Below are 23,846 nucleotides of genomic sequence, written 5' to 3' on the forward strand. Positions count from 1 at the left end.
AGGATCAGTGTGTCCTTTCAGCTCTGGTCACAATGACCAGGAATATTTTTTAAATGAACAAAGATTTCATAAGCCATCAGTAAATATTTTATCTTTCAAGGTAAATGACAGCCAAATCTGAACAATTAGAAGCCACAGAGACTCCTCCCATCAAAGCAGGGGAAAGGGAGTGCAGGTCAGCTAGAACTTTTGCATTTCCCAAGGAGTCAATCCCAAAATGCAGCTGAATTACTTGAACAGATGTGGGCTTGCAGCCAGCTTCACCATGGCTTTACAGTGGTGAGAGCCCAGGCACAGATTCACACAGGTGCTCTCTTCTAGAAACCTGGGGGCCCTGGAGGCAAGTGGAGATGCACAAAACACGCTGGGCCTGTTTGAGTATGGTGAGGGACTGGGGGATTGACCTCCCAAACAAGTGACACAGTCTTCCAAAATGAGCTAGGTGGCATCTGGATCAGCAATAAAAGGCAAGAAAAATGCACAGGGGCTCCTGAGTTGAAGGATGTTTCTGAAGGAGCAACTTAAAGCCTACAGTTTATTGTGATGACTGAAGTCACAAAAAGCCATGAATTCCATTCAAATTCAAAATCTATGACATACTGGTTAATCAGACACTTTATTTCTACTCCCACAACTCCTATAGTTACATTATTAACCACAGGAGTGTGCTTTGTGGCAAGTGCTGCTTTAACACCCACAAACGAACATTTATTGTCTATCTCACAGTTTCTAGTTTTCCATTAGCAAGTGCTGTTCCTGGGTTGTCAGTCCCATGGGTCTTGACTTTTGCAGATGCCACATGGACTGTAAATCCACCTCAGGCTGTGTGAACTATTTTGGGAACTGCCACCCAGCTCACTGCAGAAGATATCTGAGGGATGAAGGGTGGACACTTGCAAGAAATGTCTGATTTCTCATTATTATCTGTCTACCTATCTATCATGTTCAAGGGAACAGGCATGTTTTGTGTCTCAGGGAACAAGCTCTTTTATACAGTTGTAATTAATTTATTAGTAAATATTTATTTAAGACAAACTTACCTGTTATGCATTCCAAATAGTTGTACTTCTTGTACAACTCAAAACGCAAATAAAGAAACAAACACTGTCAGCATGAAAACTACAAAATATATACCATGGGAGCTTAGGTATTCATTACAGTGCAGCTTTGTAGGGCACAGTGAACATTAGATATCAGATGAATTTTCTGAAAGCAATAAATAAATCTTTGGATAATCTCAACAGTTCTTCTGAGGTCAGGTTTTTAACACAACTATGCCAACATTTCGTATCTTCTCATGAACTTCTCTTGCAAATCAGAAAAAATCTAAAACCAAGATGTCTTGTAAGGTTTCACAAACAAAAACTTAGTGATAACTGCAAATTAAAAAAAAAAAAAGCTGCAAAATACTAAGCTAATTAAACATGCACAGTATTGCCACTATCCTGCATATTCTTCCATTTTCCTTTCAAGAATAACCTGTTTGTATTGGCATTATCTACACATATCAGTTACCTTGACCTGGCTGAAATGTACCTGAACACAGAACAAGCCCTAGAAAATAAGACTATAGTCTGGTTTTTCTTTTGTCCTGCTACAAGTCAAGTAGAGCATGTCTGCAGAATCTGGTGGAAGCAGTTCTTCAAAGTAGGAAAACAGCTGTTTTGTATGGAGAAGGTTCTCTTAATTTTTCTTAAGAAAATTTATTAGGAGTTTTTGCTATGTATTGTATAGGCCTCAGCCACTGGGGATGAAAGGGAAAAAATTAACAGCTACAACATAATCCTGAAAAGTAAGTACTCATACCTAGTCAGACTGATATTTATGGTAAAAGCACACTCATCACTGACTGAAACGGCAGCAATGAATATTGTATTTAAAGATCTTTGTGAAACACCACAGTTCAAGACAGCCACTCATCTTTTCAATACCATGCACGAGTAGCTAACAATAGCTGTACTGTCACATCACTTGCTGAGTCTCTCTTCTTGTTCCTTGAGAAGAGCACTCACTGTATTAGCTCAAATGCACACCTATGTGAAGTGACACACCTGCATCACATTCCTGCAGGAAGTCTCCCCCTTTGCTCTTCAAGTCTCTGAGCAAGAAAGATCCTGCAGATGTTTCCAAAGCTCTAAGTACCACAATGTCACCCTCTGCAGAATTCCTACCATTACTAGCAGTAGTTCCAGATTTAAAATCTTCCCAGACACTGTATATAGAGAAATCCAAAAACTCTAGCTATGTTTTACTTCGTTACACAGACAGGACCAAATCTGTCCTCCAGATTCCCAGACCAAGTCTGAGGCCAGCTCAGGACTCAACTGCATACACCCTTCTAGCACAGTTGGTTCTTCCATGGAGACAGTCACACATATTTCCACTTCTGTAAGATGGGTTACAGAACTCTAAATCAAAAAATTAGTACAAAATGTTTATTAATTGCTAATCACTCAACAGACAGAAACAAGAGTTTAAATAGGTTAGTTATTTTGTTCTTCAAGGCATTATTATCCTAAATGTTACTTTAAAGAAAACCAGGCTGAAGGAAGACCCAAGTAAAGCAAACACAATTAACAGTCGCAGTAGGGCACCCAGGGGCACACAATGGAACAGCAGCAGCCCCTGGTGGCACCTGGGTCCTGCCTCAGTTGGAGATCTGCAGTCACTACTGGCTTGAAAATAATCCTGCTTGCAGAGTTCTGTTCTCTCTTAATATAAGAACTCTTAATATATTAAATTATTGCTTAAGCTTTTTGAATGTGTATTTATTCTTCCACAAGCAAAATTCAGCAAGAGCTGCCCAACAGCTGGGAAACGTGAAACCAAACAGGAACTGTATACTGCTAAAAAGCAGAAGTAAATTACATGACTCTGAACACCCATTTATTGGGCAAGAACAGGAGAAACAGAAATATGATGTCATCTTTCCAACCTGACTACCCATGCAGCAAAAAGCCCACCAAGACATTAGTAATTATCATTATATCCACTTCTGCTCCCTTACAGCTGCTACATGAAGACCGCACAAGCATCATCCTCTGCAGTTTACACTGGCTACTACTAAATCTCAAGCTGGAACTCAATGGACTGAATTCACCAGCAGAAACTGCAGCTTTTTACCTCAAATTCTTTTCCTCCCTGTATTATCCTATTGCTATTTTTCCAGATAATCCAACCACTACACTCCATCCAATTCTGAAGTAAATGAGCAGAGCAGCAATGCATTTTCAGTAAAGGATGCTAATTTCCCACGTGTGACCCCAAGAAAGGCAGTTTAAGCTCAGACATCTTCCAAAAGGCCAACTACACAAGGATCAGAGCTATACAAGTGATCACACATGCAGAGCTATATATGATCACACAGGCACAAAAACCCAGCAAGGGAAGATGGATTTGTACTGGGAAAGGAAAATCACACACACTGAGTCAGCTGAAGGAGACCTTGAAACATCTTACCTCTAACTTGGCTAATTTTATTACATTGTAAACAGAAGAGATTTCCCCAAGGCTACACAAAAAATAAAATTCTGGAGTCAATGAAAACAAAAAACAAACAAAATACAAAACCAGCACCAGATTTGTATACATTGTATATAGCCCTATAACCATGGTAGCTTAAAAGTTTACTGCACACAACGCATAGAACCAGGGTTCTTTAGAATAGAATTACACGTTTATTGTTCACATTCGAAATACTTTGGTTCCTGACTGAACCATTGAAAGTCCTAATGGATCTGTAAACTGAGTATCACTAGAAAACAATTTAAAATTACACGTAAAATAATATTTATGTATGCATGTGTTTCATTTTCATGGTTTCTCAGCATAACCACTTGTTCTATTTACAAATATATAAAGACTTTGCACTTTAAATCATTGAGATATCAAAGAGGTATTTTCAAATCACACAATAAATATAGAACCTGTTTTGTTAAAAATCTACAGTATACTGTACATTCAAGTCGAGGCAAAAAAGAATTTAATGCCAGTTACACTTGAGACATAAATGAATGTTTCCAATAATTAAACAATTTCTAAAAGTGCTATCTCTGCCTGTGATGAAAGGTAACATTAGGATCCAATATTTCATTACAGTCAAAGTTTCAGACCATTGCTTTATTCACAGAATTAGAGTTTCTGTTACTAGAAAAATATCAAAGCTTTTATATATTCTTAAGTTTTCTCTCAAGAGTTGCAAGAAAGAGGCAAAAAATGGTCTAAAAAATAAAAGCCGTGTGCACACACACAGAAACACCACAATTCAGATCACCACATAATCCTCCAGAAGAATGATCAAACTCACAGCATTCTGTTTCATTTAGAATGATAAGTTTATGAACAAGTCTCTAAGAAAAATCCCAGCAGGCAACCCTAGAAGTCTAAGGCAGCTGTTCCATGTGCAAGTTTCTACATAGAGTGCCAAGCCCAGAGTCTTCCCATGACTTTGTGCATTCTTCAGTTTCTTCTTTGTCATCACTTTCAACCCACGGATTTGGCATGTAATCTGCAGCAGGTTTTTCTGATGCAACACTGGAAGCAGAAAAAGAAGTTACAATGCAAATAAAGAATGCTTTGGATGGAAACAGAGTATTGTTTTTATGATATAATGTTTAATATCCTTGGTTATATACCAACCATAAGCTTTAGATTATACTGTGCTCTACACAGAACTCAGCACTCTACAAACCATCTACAACATTGTTTCACAAACCTGTTTTGTGTAATATACTGAGATATCTGCCAGGGTTCTGGTGAAACAGTAGGACTTGACACAGAGGGAGGTCTTCTTTGCTGAGATGCAGATCTCACTAAATGAATGTCCGCATCAGAACCTGAGAGAGACACACATCAGTTAAACTGCAGTCCACTGGAAATAAGTCCTTCAAGGTTTCTGTCCTCTGCTTTAAAGAAAAAAAACCAAAAAACCCACAAAGACCTTAAAGCAGAGCTATAATAAAACTGTCATTGATATAGACCTGGGATAAAATTTTTAAAGTATTTGTAATGCTATTGAATGAAGTTATGTTAAAATTAGGACTCTAAATTTGAAAATGCAGCATTTGCATATATAGCCACCACTGAAAGAAGTCACATGAAGTCATTCAAGTGTAATTTCTCACTTTACAATTAATAAAGTTTTTTATTCCTTAAGTAAAGACTTCTCCAGCATGCACAGACATAACACCAACATGAAAACCTGCAAACTTGTCAGAATATAGAAAACAAAACCAAAATGAAGTTAGATGTCTTACTACTAACGTGAAACTAACCATCACTCAAGTCCACGGAAAGACATGGCAAATTTAGTAGGCCAGATCAATCTCTTCTCACATCTATATTTCAAAGCTTTTATATGAAGTGGAAAACCAGAATGATTACATGTTCTTCAGAATTTATGGAAGCACCTGAAAGTTAGCTGCTGTGCCGTCAGGTATTTAATATTCACCAGATTGTTTCATAAGTATAAATTCATTATGTAAGTGATTATCAGGAAAGGAGTTACAATTCCCTTTTTCAAAGGAAATTTTGAACCATCAGTTGCCCTGATATGTGGAGGCACACAGATACATGGTAAAACTTTTCTTGAGACCTTTTGGTTTTTTAATTGTTTTGTTCATACTTATGACTTCTAGCTGAAAGGAAGAAAAAACTGTGCAAGAACATAATTTGAACCAAATACTTGCTTCTTAAGAAGGCACTTGGAGTTGTCACATTTTCAGACTTGCAATCAGCAGTCATACTTAAGAACTGGTGCTTCAGCCATGCTCCTCTATCTTCTTCAAATGCCTTTCTCTAAGAAAAGAAATGACAATTTACATTCATGACCAAAGGAAAAAGCCTAGCCGACATTAAACTGATGCTATTCTATTTCAGAAAGCCAAAGCTGTAACACGTCCATGTCACCAAGGAGAGGCAGCAGCTTAACACAGCAAATACTGTCTGTGAGCTTTTGAGCCCAACGAGGATTGGCTGAGGAGGCACTTACAGCCAAGCCCCACAGTTTGTTCCACAGAGGTCAGAGTAATCCTGTCACTTTACTGCTCTACACTCCAGTGACACCATCTCCTGTGCTCCCCATTCCCCCAGAGCAGCACTACCTCCTGGAGCAGCACTCATCCAAGGCAGCTACCAGCAACAATTACTTCTTAAACCTTCTAAACATTGAAAATAGCCCTGATCGCTTCTGTCTAAAAGTGGAGCAAGAAAAAAAAAAACAAAACCAAAATAGATTGTTTCATTTTCCAACCCCTCTAAGCACAGAAAAAAAAAATGCCTAACAGATAGCCTCCAAGAGACCCAACGGCTCTGGAATCAAGCAACAAGCTATTTCATCTCCAAAAATCATCAGTGAAACAGGATGCCCCTATTCTGTGTCAGTAGAAAAACAGAGGAAGCTGAACTCCAACGCAAACTTTCACAAACACCTACAAAGCTCACAGCATTGCTTCTCATTTCATACTTCAGCATTCTGACAAGCTGAAGCATGAGCAGTTATACTTATGCTGCAATGTAGTCCTAAACATTTCCAGACAAACAATTATTGTGTATTATCACTCACGACTTTTACAGCTGAATTCAATGTGCAACACAAAATGAACTCACTAAAATGCAAATAAATTAGTCATAGTTTGCATTTGTTACCATGTGAACTACTGCTATCCCAGCAGCTTAAGTGAAATCTGGAGTATTTTATATTCCGGGTCAGACAGGTTGGCCAGTTAGCTCTGTATTCTGTTAACAACAGTGGCCACAAGAGATGCTATTTATGAGCATGGTCACTTTCTGCAGTGCATTCCCTCACAGGTGCCCATTTCCAAAAGCTATTTGACTATAGATACTGAAAGGCACCCCCTTGTGCCCCACTTTTATTGTCTGTGAATGTGTTGCCCATCAGCTCAGGCAACTGCTCTTTGAACTTGATGGTATGCATTGCCCTTACAGACTCCTTCAAAAAAAAAGAACTACCTAACCATAAAAAAAGCTACCTTTTTGGGTAAATTTTGGAATTAAATCAAAAACAAAGAGTTGCCTCTAGTCCAAGTCTTGAGGGATTTGGTGAACAACAGTAGGGCTTTCGTCTGCTCAAACTGAATCCACAGCTTTATAAATTTTAATCACATCCCACTCCAACTTTCTGCTCTGCACATCAAAGCAAGCTGTTTTTTAAGCAGTAAAGTCCATTTCTTTTTTTCCTGTCATATCCGTACCATTCTAGTTTCACAATGACATCATCATGACCTTTCCTTGCCAAACTTTTAAGCCCCTTCACATTTTTGACCCAAACTATGGGCTAGACCAAAGGAGGTGTGCTAGAGCTTGTTCTTAGACACATCTACCCCGACTGCCAGTATCTTTCTTACTTAAACTGGCTTACTGTCCAGCTTAGCTACAAAACCAGAACAGACAATGACCCTACTAAGGGAAGCATAGTAATTACTTGGTATTTTAGCAAAAGTCATTGGTTTTCAACAAAGTTGAGAAAGTACCTTTGACAGTCAACCCTTAGGCCAAATTTGACTGAAATTTGCATAGGCCGTACTTTTGTAGGAAACCAAACTTTACAAGTATCCAAGGGATTTAGTTAATAAACTTTGGAAGCACTTAAGATATTTCAAAAGCTGAAACAAAAATGGTTTGGTTCCAGTTGCAGAAACTATATTTTCCAATACACACAAAAACCTTGGCTTTTTCAATTGCCAACAGAACTATCTTCCAGAACAACTAAAGCTATGTTTTATACAGTATGGCAATGATCTTTCCCTATAGACAGCATAAACAGATATTGCTGGATGGCTGCACTTTGGCACATATGAAAGAAAGACTTGGAATTCATCTTCCATAAGAACTCCCTTTCCCAATACCTCAAGTCCTAATCTAATAGCAGCTTCTGTAAAACTTTTTCGTTCCTTCTCAAAATTCTTTTTTTGCTCTCGAAATAGTCTCCATTCTTCCTGAAGACGCTCTCTTTCTTCCAACAAATAGCAGTCTTGTAGTAACAGAGTGGTGTCATCATCACATGTAAGCTGTTGCTGTAGATATAAAGCAACAAAAGACAAATGTTAATTTGGGAGTGACTTAAGAGGTACAATATTTCCACAGTTTCAGTTTTATCAGAAAAATGGTTGAAGTTTAATATGGAAACAATGCAGTAGATATCAAGTTGGTGGTCAGTGGGGGCAGATTTCAGATAGCAATCAAAATGTCCCTGTTCTGACAGCCTCACCTTTGTTTAGCCTCCAAAATTATTCCTACCAGGAGTAAAAAGGCCATAAATTATTAACCAAGCCACTAGCACAGTTATACTCAGACCACCCACTAAGCAGTTTTATTTTAAAAGCATGAACAAGGAATGGAGAAAGGCTCAGAGGCAAGAAGAGTGCAACGTTAAATAAAATACACTTGGATTCAATTGAGAAAAATAAAAAAATAAAGCCTACTACCTGTAAGAGCTGTTGCTGAGTTCTGATCATTTCTTTACATTGCTGAATCTCTAACTCTAGTTTCCCAGTTTCTAGCTCATGGTCTTCTCTTGAAATGACATCTTTTTCATTCAAAGCTCCTGAATGTCCACGTGACACTAAGGGAGAAAAAAAGCATCTTTAAAATAAGTTATAAAAACTCCAACACCTCATATCAGAGATGCCTTGGGAGAGCAAAAGATTTTAGACTCTTAGTTTCAGCATGAAAGACAGACATGCTTTTGAGTGCGCTGTGTATCAGAGACAAGAGTTCCAAAATTGGTGCTACGAGTAATTATCCGTCAAATCCACTTAAAAAAAGAAAAAGCAATGAAAACACGGCTGTTTCACATTCCCCAAGGTAAATCAACCATCTTCGCTGCAATAAGTGTTACAAAATCCTCGCTTGTTTCAGCAGTCATTTAAAAGAAAACTCAAGACAACTAAAGATTTTTTTTTTCACTGACATGCTGTTAGCCCATTCTTCTGAGCCCATTTTTGAAGGGCTTATGTGTTCATAAAAATATGACAGTAACTATATTTATCACAGATATAAAAAGAAAGCCTTTTCCTTCAAGTCCTGTGAAGGAGAAATGGAGCTAACAAACACTGGATGCATGTTTTCATTCCTGTAAGGGAATGAATTACAGAAATGGTTGTATTTTATACAACTACACACTGGCTTATTTAGCTCAATGCATAGCTAAACCACAATGATTGTAATAAGACAAGTTTTGGTCCCCTAAAGCCAGTATTTGAACATGAATAGAATCCTAAAGGGCTATACTATGGTCATCCCTATAAGCTAAAAAAACAGAGAAGATGACTACAAAAAAAGAGCAAACAATTGTAACATTTTTCCTGATGCTTATTTTTCAGTTAGTTACACCAAATAAAGTATTACAAGCATTCTTGAAATCCTTTCTAGGGTGTAAACATACTCTCAAAGGCCATCTGCTGTTTTATTTGCAACTGCATGCATGACCTTCTCAATCTTACTCTTGACAGCAAACATCCCTGTGGTAGTGGCTGCATTTACTTGCATGGAAAAATAATACTAGGAAAGAATTTTATATATTTTTAGCTGTCTTAATGCTGTTTAACAGCTGGAAATGAGAAGAGTCCAGCACCATACCATCAGTTGGTTTGTTTTAAAATGCCACAAGAAGTCCCAGAAGATGTGGCAAGACTAGGCTCTTTAGAGGGAATTATATATTTTGCATCCAATTATTTCAAAGTGCCATACGTGCATTGCTTTTTCCAAAATGTATTTTATATGTACACATAATGCAGCTAAACACCAACCTTGGTTATCCAGCTTTTCAACGTGATTTTTCAACATTCGCCACTGCTTTCTAATGCTGTTGGTAAGCTGCTCCCGCACAGTTTCACAAGATAATTCCCACATATTCTCTTTATTTAATTCTCCAATATCTTCCTCCTGGTCTGACAGCACCTGTAGAAGCAGAAATAAGAAGCTGCAAACCGTTTCATCCCTCCAAATATGTGCATTTGTTTATATAAATATGTGCATAAATTTGATTTACTGAAGAAAAGGAAAGCCCTTGCACAAAGATTTTTCCATCCAGGGAAATTTGACTCTCAGGGAGTTCAGCTCCCTGACAGCATAATGCTGAGGAGGCAAGTGAGCAGGCAGATCCCAGAACCCCTGCACAGAGACCGTGGGTCAGCTAGCAAGACTCAGTCACTCACATCTGCAACCTAGAGAGGGTCAGACTGCTGAGTTCTGCTGTCAGAATTAGGCAGTAGCTGCCCCAGTATGGGGGCAAGTCATCCAGTCAAGAAGAATACTCACACCTTATAAAGGAGGTGACAGGGAACCTACATGGCTGTTCTACACAGCCATAGCAGTAAACTGTTCAATAAAAACATCCTTGTAAAAAAAATACTTAATCTGGAAAACAAAACCCCCCCAGGCATCCAAAATCCAGTATTTTGCATTTCTATATAGAATTACATACCAGTAGCTACTGCATTTTCATTCACGCAAAGAATATTTTCAAGCTTTTAATTTACTTACTGGAAAGAATACACTGCATTGTTCACAGAGAGCAGAATATTTATATTGAATTTCACACAAAGCACATGACGTGCAATCCACTGCAACTCTCAGAAGAGGTTTACTTTCTTCTTAATAACTATCAAATTACTCCAGTACTATACCAAACTACTATGGAGATTTAATTTTAACTGAAGAATACTTACCAGCCCATCTTCAGATCTTTCTTTAGGTTTTTGCTTCTGTGGTGGAAGAAGTGAAATGATATCTTTCTTCATTTGCTGAAGAACTTTCTTTAGCTCAGTATTTTCCAGTAAAAGCTGTTTTTGGCGTTGTTCATAATCACTTAACAGAACTTTGTACATTTCTTCTTCATTTCTGGAAGAAATAATCTTACAGTAACAACATAACAGCCCTCATACATGCTTCAATTAAGGTTGTTCTAAGACAACTACCTGGCTTCTGTCTTATCAGTCCTCCATGCACCTCTCTTCCCATCAGCTCTACCAACATAATTTAGAACTTCCATAGCTACAAATGAAAAGGATATTTCAAAGTGTGAAACAATATGCAAATAGATAAAGATTTAGATGACATTGCATTTATATGTAGTTATTATAAAAAGATCATATTACTCAAATATATCCCTCAAACTTCAGACTCATGAAATCACATGGCCCCGCTTAAAGCAAAAATAACAGTCAAAGGAAAAAGGGTAAGTTTGAGTTTTGAAACTCAGGAGGATATATTCTCATCCTGTCTTATCTTTTTAATGCATTTCATTATGACACCTTCATCCCTATTTCAACCTCTATAGCAATGTATCAAGTCTGTGCTCATTCTGGCAATAATGCCAGTTTTATCTCTTGTTTAGGGTAAAGAACTTATTAATGTTTCTTAAGGTATTCCTCAAAACTTCTCTGTCCACATTTGAATAAAAATAAAATCAGAAAACCCCAACCACCCCACTAACAAACTCAATGTAGGGCTACAGATTGGTGGTCCAAGCTAGTTAGCTATCAAGCAAACAGTAACTAGCTTTAAATCCCTGCTATTTTTACCTCACTGATATTTGAACTAGTACTAGCCACCAGAAGTCAAGAATGTTTAAGTTTTGCTGACCTCAAGGTGAAGTTTCTAGAGTTTACTGAAATGATATCTAAAGATTTTCTGCAGCCAAAATAGATGATCCTCCTACTGTGTCCTAACCTGGTTTGGCTTAAGCACAAGGACTTACAGAAAACTAAGTAAGCAAAGAACCATCTTGGCAACAACAGGAATAGTTTTCTTCTGGTTTAGTGAACTAAAGAGCTTACTAAAACATGCACTACAGCTGGCAAACAGCTGAGTTTGGGGGCAGCAGGGGGACAAGAGCAGGACTTCCCTTCCAGTGGAGATACATTATATAAATACTTTAAGGACAGATACATGAACCAAAAGGTACATTATTTTTTTTTTTTTAAGTACCTAACAACAATACCCATTTTCAGCCATTTTTCACAGAAAATGGTATTTATGGTAAATAGCACTGATGAATGTCTTGAACACAATTTTTGGACAGCACAACATACAAGTACTCATGATAAAGGAGATCTGGTTTCTCCTCATTTCACAGAGTACAGGATGGTGCTTCTGCCTTGTGTTACTGCCTCTCAAACCTTTCATTACTTGTGCTAACCACAAGCAGAGCGTAGGATCTCCAGAGTAAAAGCTCATGCAGTGCCTTCCTGATGGCAACTGCTTGGAACAATACAGTGTTTGACATTATCCAAAATCTTGTGATGGCAACAGCAGCAAGAGAAGATAAGAGATGGCTCTAGCATAGGCATTGATTCCTATGGAATCCTAGGAATAAATTTTCCTTCAGAAAGAAAAAAGAAACCCAAAAAAACAACCCCACCTCATTAGGCAAAAGATCAGCATTTGGTTTATGCTTGGTAAAGGATCTTATGGAACACAATGTAGACAAGTCTTACAGTCAGCTAACATTAAATATTGCAGCTTTTCTTTAACATTCCAACATCTAAATAAAATCTGCAAGAGGGCTGCATTGCCTTTAATGATAAAAATGCTTAAAATTGGCTCTGGTTAACATACAGAATATGCTAATTTTGCTGTGGTAAAATTCAAAGAGCTACTTACCTAACTTTTTGTCTTTTTTATTCATGACTAACTGATGTAAGCGCTCCTTTAATTTGTTGTATTCTCTCTCTTTCCTCTTCATATCATGATTGTATTGTGTAGCTCTACTTGAAATTACATTCTGTAACTTCTGAACCTAAAAGCAATGCCACAAAAGGCTGTTTCTTCCACTAAAGTACAAACATAAATTTCTTCAGAAAACCAAAACACGAGAGGCAAAACAAAACTTCTATTAAACTGTTCTTCTGGTGAAAGGAAGTGACAAAAGGAATCAGAAGAGCTCTCCCACCCCATGGATTCTGATCTCAGACTTATCTCAGGAGAGGTAGTTTCTGTTCAGCAGAAACCCATATCATAAACAGCAGATTATAATACTATCATTTCTCTGAAGTACAATTGAAATCGTGTTCTGATAAGTCACATAACCTTTAATGCCTTGACTGAACAAACCAGAGAAAGATGTATCTTTACGTTCAGCAATACATGTTCAGGATCTAGGCTTACTCCAATCCTAAAGCATGCTTCTTAGGCTTACACTAAAAAATAAACTCCTCTTCTTGGGGCAGCAGGACATTGAAAGACAGACTATTCTATTTGGTCTAAAATAACATTAAAACATCATACAGCAAATTTTTGACATGTACTATCAATTCCTAGGGATGTATTGTTTGGGTGTTTTTAATTTCATTATTTTAACCTTACAAACATACAGCACATTCAATATTTTAAGCTGGAACTCTAGGAAGTTCACCATGAACAGTTAGTACTGTTATTTCCAACTGTATGAACATGTTTATGAACACAGAACATTCACAGAAACTTAGAGGAGCCACATTCACAAAAACATAGGAGCCATGTGAAGTACAATGCTAGGAAAGGAGCATAAAGGAAACAAATGCTAAACTAAGAAGGGTCATGAATGTCAAAGTGTTTTCTGATCTTAATTGTTTCAAGATATTTAAGTTTAATGAGATGGTGTTTTTGAGCTGGGTTTCCCCCCACCTCCCTCCTTATTGGTCTTTTGCTCCCCTCTACAATATAATAAGAAAACCCCAAAAGCCTCTATACACAAATGTTTGAGTAAGTGACTGAATCCTGTTGCCCCTCCTACTTTTGGATATATCTGAGCATTCCAAGATAAAGCTGTACAGAAAATGCCAGAAATCCACACATCTGCATTTCTGCAGTACTCTCTACTATTGTTCTAACTTGGACCTATCCCTTATAGAACCTATTTATCCATATGCAACACGCCAGTCAACTTGAAAGACAACATTTACCAAACAAAAAACCACATTCAAAATGAGCAATTACAAGACTCCGTGCATAAAAAAATATTCTTCAATATCTATATAATGACTTGTGTTAATGTACAAAACAACTCACTTCATCCTTTTCATTTTTAAGTAATTGGTGCAAATTTCTGTTCTTGCTTTGCAGTTGTCTGTCTCTTTCCTGAAGCCCAACTATTTCCCTTTTAGATAATTCCAACTGTTCCTAGAAAAAGTGTTGATAGTTCAGTATCAATAAGAATTAAAAGCATAAGATTTTAAAAAAACCCCAACTAACCAAAACAAACAAGCAATGTTAACCAAACTGCCAAACCACCTCACATGAGATATGGCTCAGTATTTCACAGGTATTATCTTTTACAGTTAGGACTTTTTCATTAAGTCAGGATTCTGTAAGCATATCTGTACTGTGAGAGTGAGGTGGATATTAAGCAACCTTTTTACTGGAGCATTTCTGTTGAATAATCAAGGGTACAATTAACACAGATATACAGACTGTGACCATAAGAATGCAAATGGAACATTTCACATATACAGAAAGGGCTAGACAGATGATCTCATTACAACAGACAATGCAAAACTAGCATTTGAAATTTTTGTCCATGAATGAGACTCAGATCTGAAATTGTCAGCTTAAATGGCAAGCCAAATAGAAACTTTTCCTTCATATGCATACTGAGGTACAATGGGTAGATATATTTAAGCAACAAGAACTTCTAAACACACCACAGTGATATACAGTTAATACAATAGTGGAAGTCAAGAGGATTGCTGTATGGTAGCTGAAAGAACCTACATGAGGAACCTCACAAGCTAACAGCCAATTAGATGTCCTGGCATTCACGCAGTACTAAGAAGATTTCCCTCTCTCCCCTTACAGCTATTCATCTAGGGAAAGCAACCAGAGTGTTTTAGAAACTAGCATTTTACAGTGTTTGTATAAAAATCAGTGCAGTTACAGATTACTTTTAATCTGTAATCAAAATCCTTCTACATGAATGACCAATCTCAGCAAGAGGGCTACTACGATTTTGAAAATCTACAGCAGTATTTTCCAAGGAGACAGTGATGACCAGCCCAAGTGAAAAGCAGACCTAAAAAAGCACTGAATCGTGCACAGAAATATTTTCTTTTATATTTTATTTTCTTGACAGAATTAAGAGAAAGTCAAATCTTTCTAATATGACTGCACGTACAAGTGCACCCAGGAACTTCCAATATATCAGCTACTCCACAGGGACTGGCCTTGAGCATGTGTTTATCCTGCGATAAAATGAAGCTTAGTAACTTGTGGTTTGACAACAGTTTCTGAGCAATTCTTAAGAAGAGACTTTGTAGTTGGATATTCAAGGCATCCAACAACAAAAAAACCACACAGAAAAAGCTAATGATATGGAAAAAGACGAAAAAAACCCACACTTGAAGAGTTGTGTGCTTTTACTTGTTACAATTACATTGGAAATTTATCTTTAAGAGCTGGGCATACCCTTTTAAGCAATTAAAAATTATAGGAACTGAAGTGTTTAATGTTTTCACCCAAAGTGTACATTAACACTCCCAATTCAAACAGTCTTCCCCCTTCCTTAAGGAGGCTAAAATTCCAAGTAATTAGAAGTTCTCTTGTTAGCTCATATTTCATTAACTTTAAGGCATTTTCATTTGGAAAAAAAATACTTCCAAAATCCCCAAAATACACAAGAAAATACAACTGCAAATTAGTACTGGGTAGGAAAAAAAAAAAAAGAAGAGCTGCACAATTCTAATGGAATGATCTTGTTTTCTACCTTTAACTTAGCATAGCAGTTCTGCAAGTGATCCATATCACTTCCCAGTTTCAGATGCTGTATTTCTATTTCTTCCTGAGCTCGAAGGTTCTTGTGCTGCAGTACAAGCAATTCATTTATACAATTTACCATAGATACTACATCTAATTCTTTTCCTTTGGACTCCGCATAAATAGAGGGAAATCCCAATGTTGTTAATTCCTGGTAAAAGACAAGGGGGAGAGGGGAAGAAAGGAGATCAGTAACTGGATCAATCCTTCTCCAAAAGACAGAAACAGTATCAGGTGAAGAAATCCTGTATGAAGGGGGAAAACGCGACTCTTCTTTCCCACCAACTTCAGCTTCTGGGCACTGAGGAAGAAGCCTTAATCCAGTCAATCTTTTTTACCACAATTGTTTGTGTGCAGGTGACAATCTCCAATAAACAAAAATTTGCCTTACCCTATCAATATAGGCTATACTCTGTTCAATATTCTCTTCTGTGCAGAAGGCACTGAAAAAGCTGTGCATGCTTTTGGACGAAGGCAGTGACAAGCGTAGCACTTGTGAGCTCATGCTTGTAGGAGATCTCCTTTCTTCTGAGGTATATGGAAATATATTTTTGCTATCTAAAAGTTAAATATTAAGAAGAGATCAGCTGTTTTAACACATCACATACAATAAAACCCTTACATATTCAAGTTATTATTTACAGAAATTTAGATTCTAGAACTGAGAATTTGATCTAGAATGACATTAAACAATTCACAATATATATGAAACAGAAACTTCCACTGAAGATTTAGACTCAATAACACTTTAAAGTGTTGTACCTTTCAAACTTTACTCATCCACCAAGAAAAAACTGGGCACACTTCCTTTTTATTGACTTACTACAACAGAGGTGCAAGAGATGTGCATTCAGTAAAATTCTTATAGAACATATGGTACTATTATACCTGTTAAGAGTATGCTGTAATTTCCTCTTCCACTAGGCAGAAAAATATTTCCTCCTTTAACAAATTTGTAACCAATTTATGAAGCAAAAGAATACAGAACAAGTAAAGAAATCTTTGAAAGCACAAGATACATTGATAAGCGTGATTATAAAAAGTAAAATCTGACTGCAAGTCCTTAACCTTTCCATACATGTGCAAGTACAATATTTTACATTAGCATTTCTGTAAGGACTCAATCCAAGACGAAGCACTGTTCGTATTATTTACCACGCTGTTTACTCAAATGTCATGCACAAAACTCCAGTCTCTCTCTTTAGCTGCTATAACATCACTCGTAAAATCAGCAAATCAACTAAATTCAAAATATTCCCAGTTTACCTGATGACAGCACCGGCACAGTAATAGTCTTCCAATCTCCCATAGCAACAGAGACAGGCTGGGTACCTGAGCAACCAGTTCAGCAGCAAAGTATTCAGTACAATTGCTGGCAACGTGTGTTACGTAGGCATCTCCTAAAATAGCAAGAGCATTTCAGATTAACAAAAGCAGCTAATACAGCTAGAAGGCTAAAGAAGGCACAGGAGAGTGAGTACTGAACTTGAACCACGTGAAATTTTTCTACTTCTTTACACTAAATTTGGAATAAAGTAAAAAAAGCAAATAGTATACTGTAAAAACGATGCATCTATCTATCTATATTTAGCCTTAACTGTCTTGTAAACCATTAACTAAAGCCAAAATGCCATGCACACATGAAAATTAAGACTCACAGATAACTAGTTGTTTCTGTTGATGTACATCAGAGAAAACTGAGCAAGACAAATATTTCTTCCTGCCATATATAACCAGGAAGCAATTTTATTACCGTAAACTTATATGAAGTTTTAACATATGTCTGTCCAAATGGGATTGTTACTTAAAGAGATGTATTACAAAGGCTCCAGAGAGGATATATTGGCAGAGGGCAGAGGAACTTTTATTAAACATTTAACCATATAAATTAACTTACACATTTAGTAATATTGCCTTTCCCTAGCAAGTTGCTTGCTTCCTCGCAGAAACCCCAAAACTGTTGAAGGAAACAAATAGGAGAAGCCTTACCGTGCTGGCACAGGCTCAGTACAGTCCTGTCCCTCTGGAAACCAAAGGGAAGCCACCCACTCAAAAGAAAGAACAAACTGATTGTCCCCTCACCCCACCTCCACCGCGCAGTAAGAAGGCACATAATAGCATTAGTTATCTCTCACTGCTGGAAACTTTAAATCCAGCTCGGGTGCTAAAGATCTGGACAGCACAACCCATCAGCTGTTAGGGGAACAATGATACTTCAGGGAAACAAACTTTCCACCTGACAGAAAAGAAGGCCCCTTTGTTTCAACCAACACTTTGGAACAAAGTCTAAAGCCTGTTTTAGATGGATTCAGTAGATTTTTAGAGCACAGGGATTTCTTCCCTAACCCCTTGCTAATGTTCCAATAAACACACTTTGGCTAAGCAACTTCCAAATTTCTGACACCAAAACCTTGTATTTTTACCAATGTGGAAAAAAATGTCATTTGGGTGGGGAAAGAAGGGAAGGGACCGGGGGGAATGTTTTATCCCCAAAGGTCTCTTGAGAACACAAAGACAGTAAAAATTCTTATCAAATGACAAAGCACAGAACACAGTGTCCAAAGAATCACCAAGTTTTTAAGAGATCACATTGGTGCACAGTCATGTTACAGAATGCTCAGCACTAAAAAAACCCTCTGAGTAATTATCCAGCTGGATGAACATTTTTTTCCCAGATTCATAGATGTACATGGGAAAAAAGGTAAACAGTTCTTCCACACGTTTTGTAATTTAGTAGCTCCTGAAAACTTTCAGATCAGAAAGCACACACAAGGCAGCAAGAAAACAGTCAGTGTAATGATCTAGTTGCTGTTCTTGTTAAAGAAATTGTTTGTTCTGCTTTCTCTCTACTTGATTTATGCATATTTTTCCCCCCATAAAACAAGATGTTCACAAATTAACTAGACAACAGTGCCTTTAAAATGGAATGCAAAGCCAGTAAGTATTAAGAAAACACATTTCTTACACGCTACTTTATTTTTGCTGGATCCATCAGACAGACAAATGCACAAACATAAGAGAAAAAGGCAGCAAACTAAGGTACAACTATGTTTTCATTACTGACATCACAACCCTGCAGTCTTATAACATTTTTCAAAATATTATTAAGAACTTTAAGACACAAATTCCATCAAGGACTGTTGGAAAGTCCACAAAAATACTTATCTCATTTTAGATATGCTGCTCCTTCCAAACAAACTGGCTTTCATTCTTTAATAGACTGCACCCACACTCCCTGAACACACAGTACTCTCAACCCCCAGGTCTCTGCACTGACAGTACTATTCTGACACAGCATCTGTCACCCTAAACAATGTCTGACTGGAAGCAGCACTAATCCAGGTGTGGGAATGCAACAATTCTCTAAATGTGCACCCCGCAAGTCACACACAGATTCATCCAGAGCAGATGCTTTAGCAAGACTACCTTGTACACAGGGATCTGTTATAGACAATTCCTTACCAGGTTCAATGACTTGCCCAAAAACCTGTAACCACCCACTGCTTTCTAGAGGTAATTTCCCAATTGGCAGCGTCACTTCCTCTCCCAAGCAAGGAATTCCTGGAGGCCAAGACACAGATGGACTGTGCAAAAATGAGCCTCCGGGACCCAACTGCAAAAGTGCGAATACAAGAGCAGAGCCATCTCACTGAAAAAAGAAATCTTGTGTCAAACAAAAAGACCCCAACATATATCCCACTAAAATTACAGAGAGTTTGATTATACCAAGGAAGCAGTAATCAAAGCAAGGCATTTAAGTGATAGTTGGAACAAGAGAAGTACAAAAAACCCAAGGAACATAAAAAAAAAAAAAAAAAAAAAAAAAAAAAAAAAAAAAAAGCACTGCCATGGTAATAACATACCAGAACTTCTTTGAAAGTCACCTTGGGAATTTTTGGACAAAAAAACCCACAAATATTTCCAGAAACTTCTAGATAATTCACTAATAAATACATCTCTCTTTTCAAGAACATGACTAAAGTTCAAAACTAGTATATTTCATAAGTTCAAAGAGCTGAAAGAACCTGCTCATAGGCTTGTGTTTTGGAGGACAGGAGAGGAACTGACAATAAATGTGCCAAGATTTAAGACAGAAATCTGATTAATTAAGCCTGAGTTCAGGCTATATAAAAACTTGAAAATCATAAGCAACGAGAAATAGAATGAAAAACTTAACACAAAACAGCACACTTAAAATTTCTAAATATCATGTTCAAACTTGAAAAGGAGCAGTTGTAACTGAGTTTGTAAAACACACTCAAACAACCAGCAAAGAATTGCCACAGTGCAGTGCTGTGCTGCGATCATATTGCACCATCTGGTCATCCCTAACCCAGACAGGGTGTGACACAAGTGGGAAATGCACTATCTGCTAACCTTCTACCCTCTCCTATCTGCTAAAGCTTCTGTCCCCACCAAGGTAGGGAGGATGTGGAAAGGCACCTCTGGAGAGGTGCAATGCCTCAGAAGAAAGTTTGAAGAGTCAGAATCAACCAGAAATAGCCTACCATTCCTTCTCTGTATATTTCAAATACTACAACTTGTGACATGCATGTGTTTCAACTTGTAAAACTGCGGGGGTACTCAGCATTTACTTTAAGACCAGTGTGATTCTTCTCTACTAAAATAATACCCAAAGGGAGCTCTGAAGCTGCTTAAAGCTTTTACACTTGTCTAGTAATCCGCAGATGTCACACAGATGGCTTTTATCTGGATAGACAAAGAGACACAGAACTCTAGGTAAATTCAGGGGACACTCTAGGCATGACATTGAAGGTTTACAAATACATCTCTGATAATGTCGTGACATATACTTGTTTTAATTCATGTAATTGCCATAAAAGTCCTTGCATTTCCTCCCTAGAATTTTGACATTTACTATCTCTCTACACAATTCCTAATAACAGTTTATCATTAGCACTAATATATATTATATCCACTAATAATAGTACAGTAAAAATAATAACTTTTTCGGAATATCTATTCATTCTAATGACCTTTATTTAAAATTGTAATTTTAATGATGGCTCTTGTAATTAAATCTGAGCCCAGATTTTTCTTTCCACACTTATAAAATTGTGGCAATTTAATCATTAATCTATTAGCTTCAAAATGAGGGTGAAGAAATCCCTCAGCTTATCCACATTCCATGGAAACTTTAAATAATATCAGATTTTCAGGCGAATTTCCCAGTATTGTCAAAAGTAACATGAACATCAAGTCAAACCACTCAGCCTATGGGTATGAAGTCTCTCTGTTCCTTCTGAATGCATCATACTCAAAAATCCCAACTACATTTCTCCCCTCCATTTTACTTAAAAAAAAAAAAACAAACAGGAAAGCAAATTAAAATTACCAAGGGTTTTAAGAAAAGAGATATTCCATCTTCTCAACACACATAATTACACAAGAATATACTCTTATAGCTGATAAAATTCAGTGTTCAATGACTGATCTGTCATGGTCTTTGCCTCAAACACTGAGGTTACAAGGAATATAATCTGATGCACTACCTCAAGATTCACCTCTACATGCTATATACAGAGATGACTGAAATTCTGTTACTTCAATCACTGAAAAAATTGAAACACATGGAAACATTTTATCTGGCTCCCAAATTCCTACCCCATTTTGGACTAACACGATGGATTTCACGTTAGCATTTTCCTATCACTAAACAATAACTCTGTTGTTAAGCTTCAAAACTGCATTTCTCCCTTTGCATTCACAAACCACTTACTATATGTAGCCAGAGCAGAACATTCTATTACCAAATCTCCCCATGTCACAGACAAGAGAACCCCAGAAAGCATCTTCTACTACATGTCCTCCTCTTCTTCCTGAGGTCAGCTTTAGCCAAACTTTACAGCTGTTTGTAAGCAGACAACTTTTTAAAAGAAAAAAATCCGCTATCTTACAAGTTCCTAAAGTTGGTGAGATATTTACTGGGCAGAGCCAGAACTAGTATTCCAGGTATCAGAAATTAGGAAACTTACATGTTTCAGCAGCATGTAACCTGAAATCTAAATCAGGCATAGAATGCAAGAAGATAACTACATAGCTTCTTTAGAGATTACCAGGGAATTCAAGGAATAATTCTCTTGTAAATTCTAGGTTTCTGTTAATCAAAACATGTCACAGAAAAGACTTGACAAACAAACAAATATGACTGGTGAAGTGTCAGCATACCTTCTGTGGAAGGAAGGAACACTAACCAGCCTGCCACAGTGCTCTGGAAGAAGGAAGCATCCAACACACCTGGGCAAGACAGCATAATTGTATTTTCAAAAAGCTTTTCACAATGTTCCCTCCAAAAGCTCTTAAATTAAGATGCTAAGGAATTTATTAATGACTGATTATAAATGGAAAAGGGCAAAGTATCGAAACAAGTTAAAGATGGGTGAGCAAAGTGTAAGAAAGTGACAAAGAGAGAAAAATTAGAGTCCCAAAGGTGTCTGTGCAGGCATCTCTCTACACACATCATGTAATGTATACATATACTATATAGTACATACTCATGTATTATGCAGAGTTAATCACAGAAATAAACACAGGTTGAATGACATACTGCAGAAGGTTGTCCTCATACTGAGCAAATAGATAATAAAAATCAGCAGCTGAAATTCCTTGTTCATAAACACAAACTAACACAACGAAAAAGACAACAACAAGGCCATGCACTTAAACCAACAAGACTCTAGTCAGGCATTTTCATGCAGGAAGAGATCCCAGTCCCTATGATCAGTCTGGAAATAACAGCTCCCAGGCAGTTCACAGAACCCTGGAGCAGAGGACAGAAGAGGCCACCATAATGTCTCCTGAAGAATACTAAGCTTCTGCACCTTAAATATGTCACAGAGATACAACCTTCCCTGTAAAAAAAGACAGAATATACCTAAATATGGTGCAAGAAAGGTCAAGCAATGCTTTCATGCAAGAAACTAATAAGCTGTGACTTTTCAACTAGAAGAGGAAACAGCTGGAGAAACAGGACCAACATACAGAAAGCCAATATTCTTTGCTTCTTTTAACACAGCAGCTATAAAGAATGCAATGAAACATTTAGTGCAAAAGCTAGGAAATAAGGGCATTTTTCCACATAAAACACAAACTGTGGACTTGCATCACCATGAATTGCTGTGAATACTCCATACACAAACTGCCTCCTAGTTTTGAAAAACATCCATCAGCATCTATTACATTTTAAAAGACAGATGCAGCCTCTGCTCAGAAATCCTTCAACTCCAGACTGCAGCATCTTGGGAGGATACACAGATAAAAGCATTGCTGTACAACCAAACTATACTTAACATATTTTCCTTAGCATCAGAACCGAGATATTGAGCCCCATAAGCCTGGTGCTACCCTCTCTTATGATCCTTCTGGTCCAAATTATAACTGATATTAGTATCACAGCTTTCTCCCCTTCCCCCCCCCCGGAAACAACATCTTCCCCCATAAACACCTAGAATGTGAAATCCTCATTCATTGTACCAAGCAATTTCTCTAGGTCTCCTTTCTAAGTTCAATACTAAAATTTACCTAATACGTTCACATTATACTTCGAATACCTCTTATTTTAAGTCATTGCCCTGAAATTCCTATCATACCTTGGCAGCCTATGGAGCTCCGCTTAACTATTTCACTCACCACCGCAAGCAGCAGAGCGTTCTACATAATCTGGGGATGCAGGAACACCACAAACTAGTCTCGCATTGCGATTTGATCTTCAAATTTAAAGCAGCTTTGCTGCAAATGAATAAGATTTTAAAAAACGTTTTTCAAAAAAAAGCCCAAGTCACTTACGAAACCTGTACTCTCGCATCACGTGAGCCGCCAGCTCAGCCCGAGCAGTCACAAATTCCCTGACTCAGTAGAAAGCTTTACGGCTCTCACCTCCGAGCATCTGCCGCTTGTAGCTTCACAGAGACGGCAAGCGCCGGGCCCCACAGAGCCAGCCCCGCCGCGGCTCCCCCGTCCCCGCGGATCAGCCGGAGCCTGAGACAAGGCAGCACATGCCAGGACCCACAACCCGCCCGGGCCAGCGGCTCCTGCGCCCCGCACGGGGCCCTCCCCCGGCCCGGGGCGAGCCCAGA

The 23,846-nt window shown here is 37.7% G+C and overlaps 1 protein-coding gene across 1 annotated transcript; it reads right to left on the reverse strand.

The window, feature by feature from the left end:
- Positions 1–4,382: 4,382 nt before the first annotated feature.
- On the reverse strand, positions 4,383–22,058 carry LOC121345098 (SSX family member 2 interacting protein). The gene is made up of 14 exons (XM_041421655.1): positions 21,940–22,058; positions 17,017–17,150; positions 16,142–16,308; positions 15,701–15,901; positions 14,011–14,121; positions 12,625–12,760; positions 10,938–11,013; positions 10,689–10,860; positions 9,768–9,918; positions 8,445–8,581; positions 7,866–8,033; positions 5,688–5,796; positions 4,715–4,835; positions 4,383–4,533 (listed from the first exon to the last, which is right to left on the reverse strand). Exons 2-14 carry the CDS (start codon positions 17,057–17,059, stop codon positions 4,383–4,385), a joined length of 1,743 nt encoding a protein of 580 aa, XP_041277589.1. The 5' UTR covers positions 17,060–17,150; positions 21,940–22,058.
- Between the last annotated feature and the right edge of the window lie 1,788 nt (positions 22,059–23,846).

Source organism: Onychostruthus taczanowskii, unplaced genomic scaffold, assembly GCF_017590055.1.
Source record: "Onychostruthus taczanowskii isolate IOZ18803 unplaced genomic scaffold, ASM1759005v1 scaffold7, whole genome shotgun sequence".
NCBI classification, from domain to species: Eukaryota; Metazoa; Chordata; class Aves; order Passeriformes; family Passeridae; genus Onychostruthus; species Onychostruthus taczanowskii.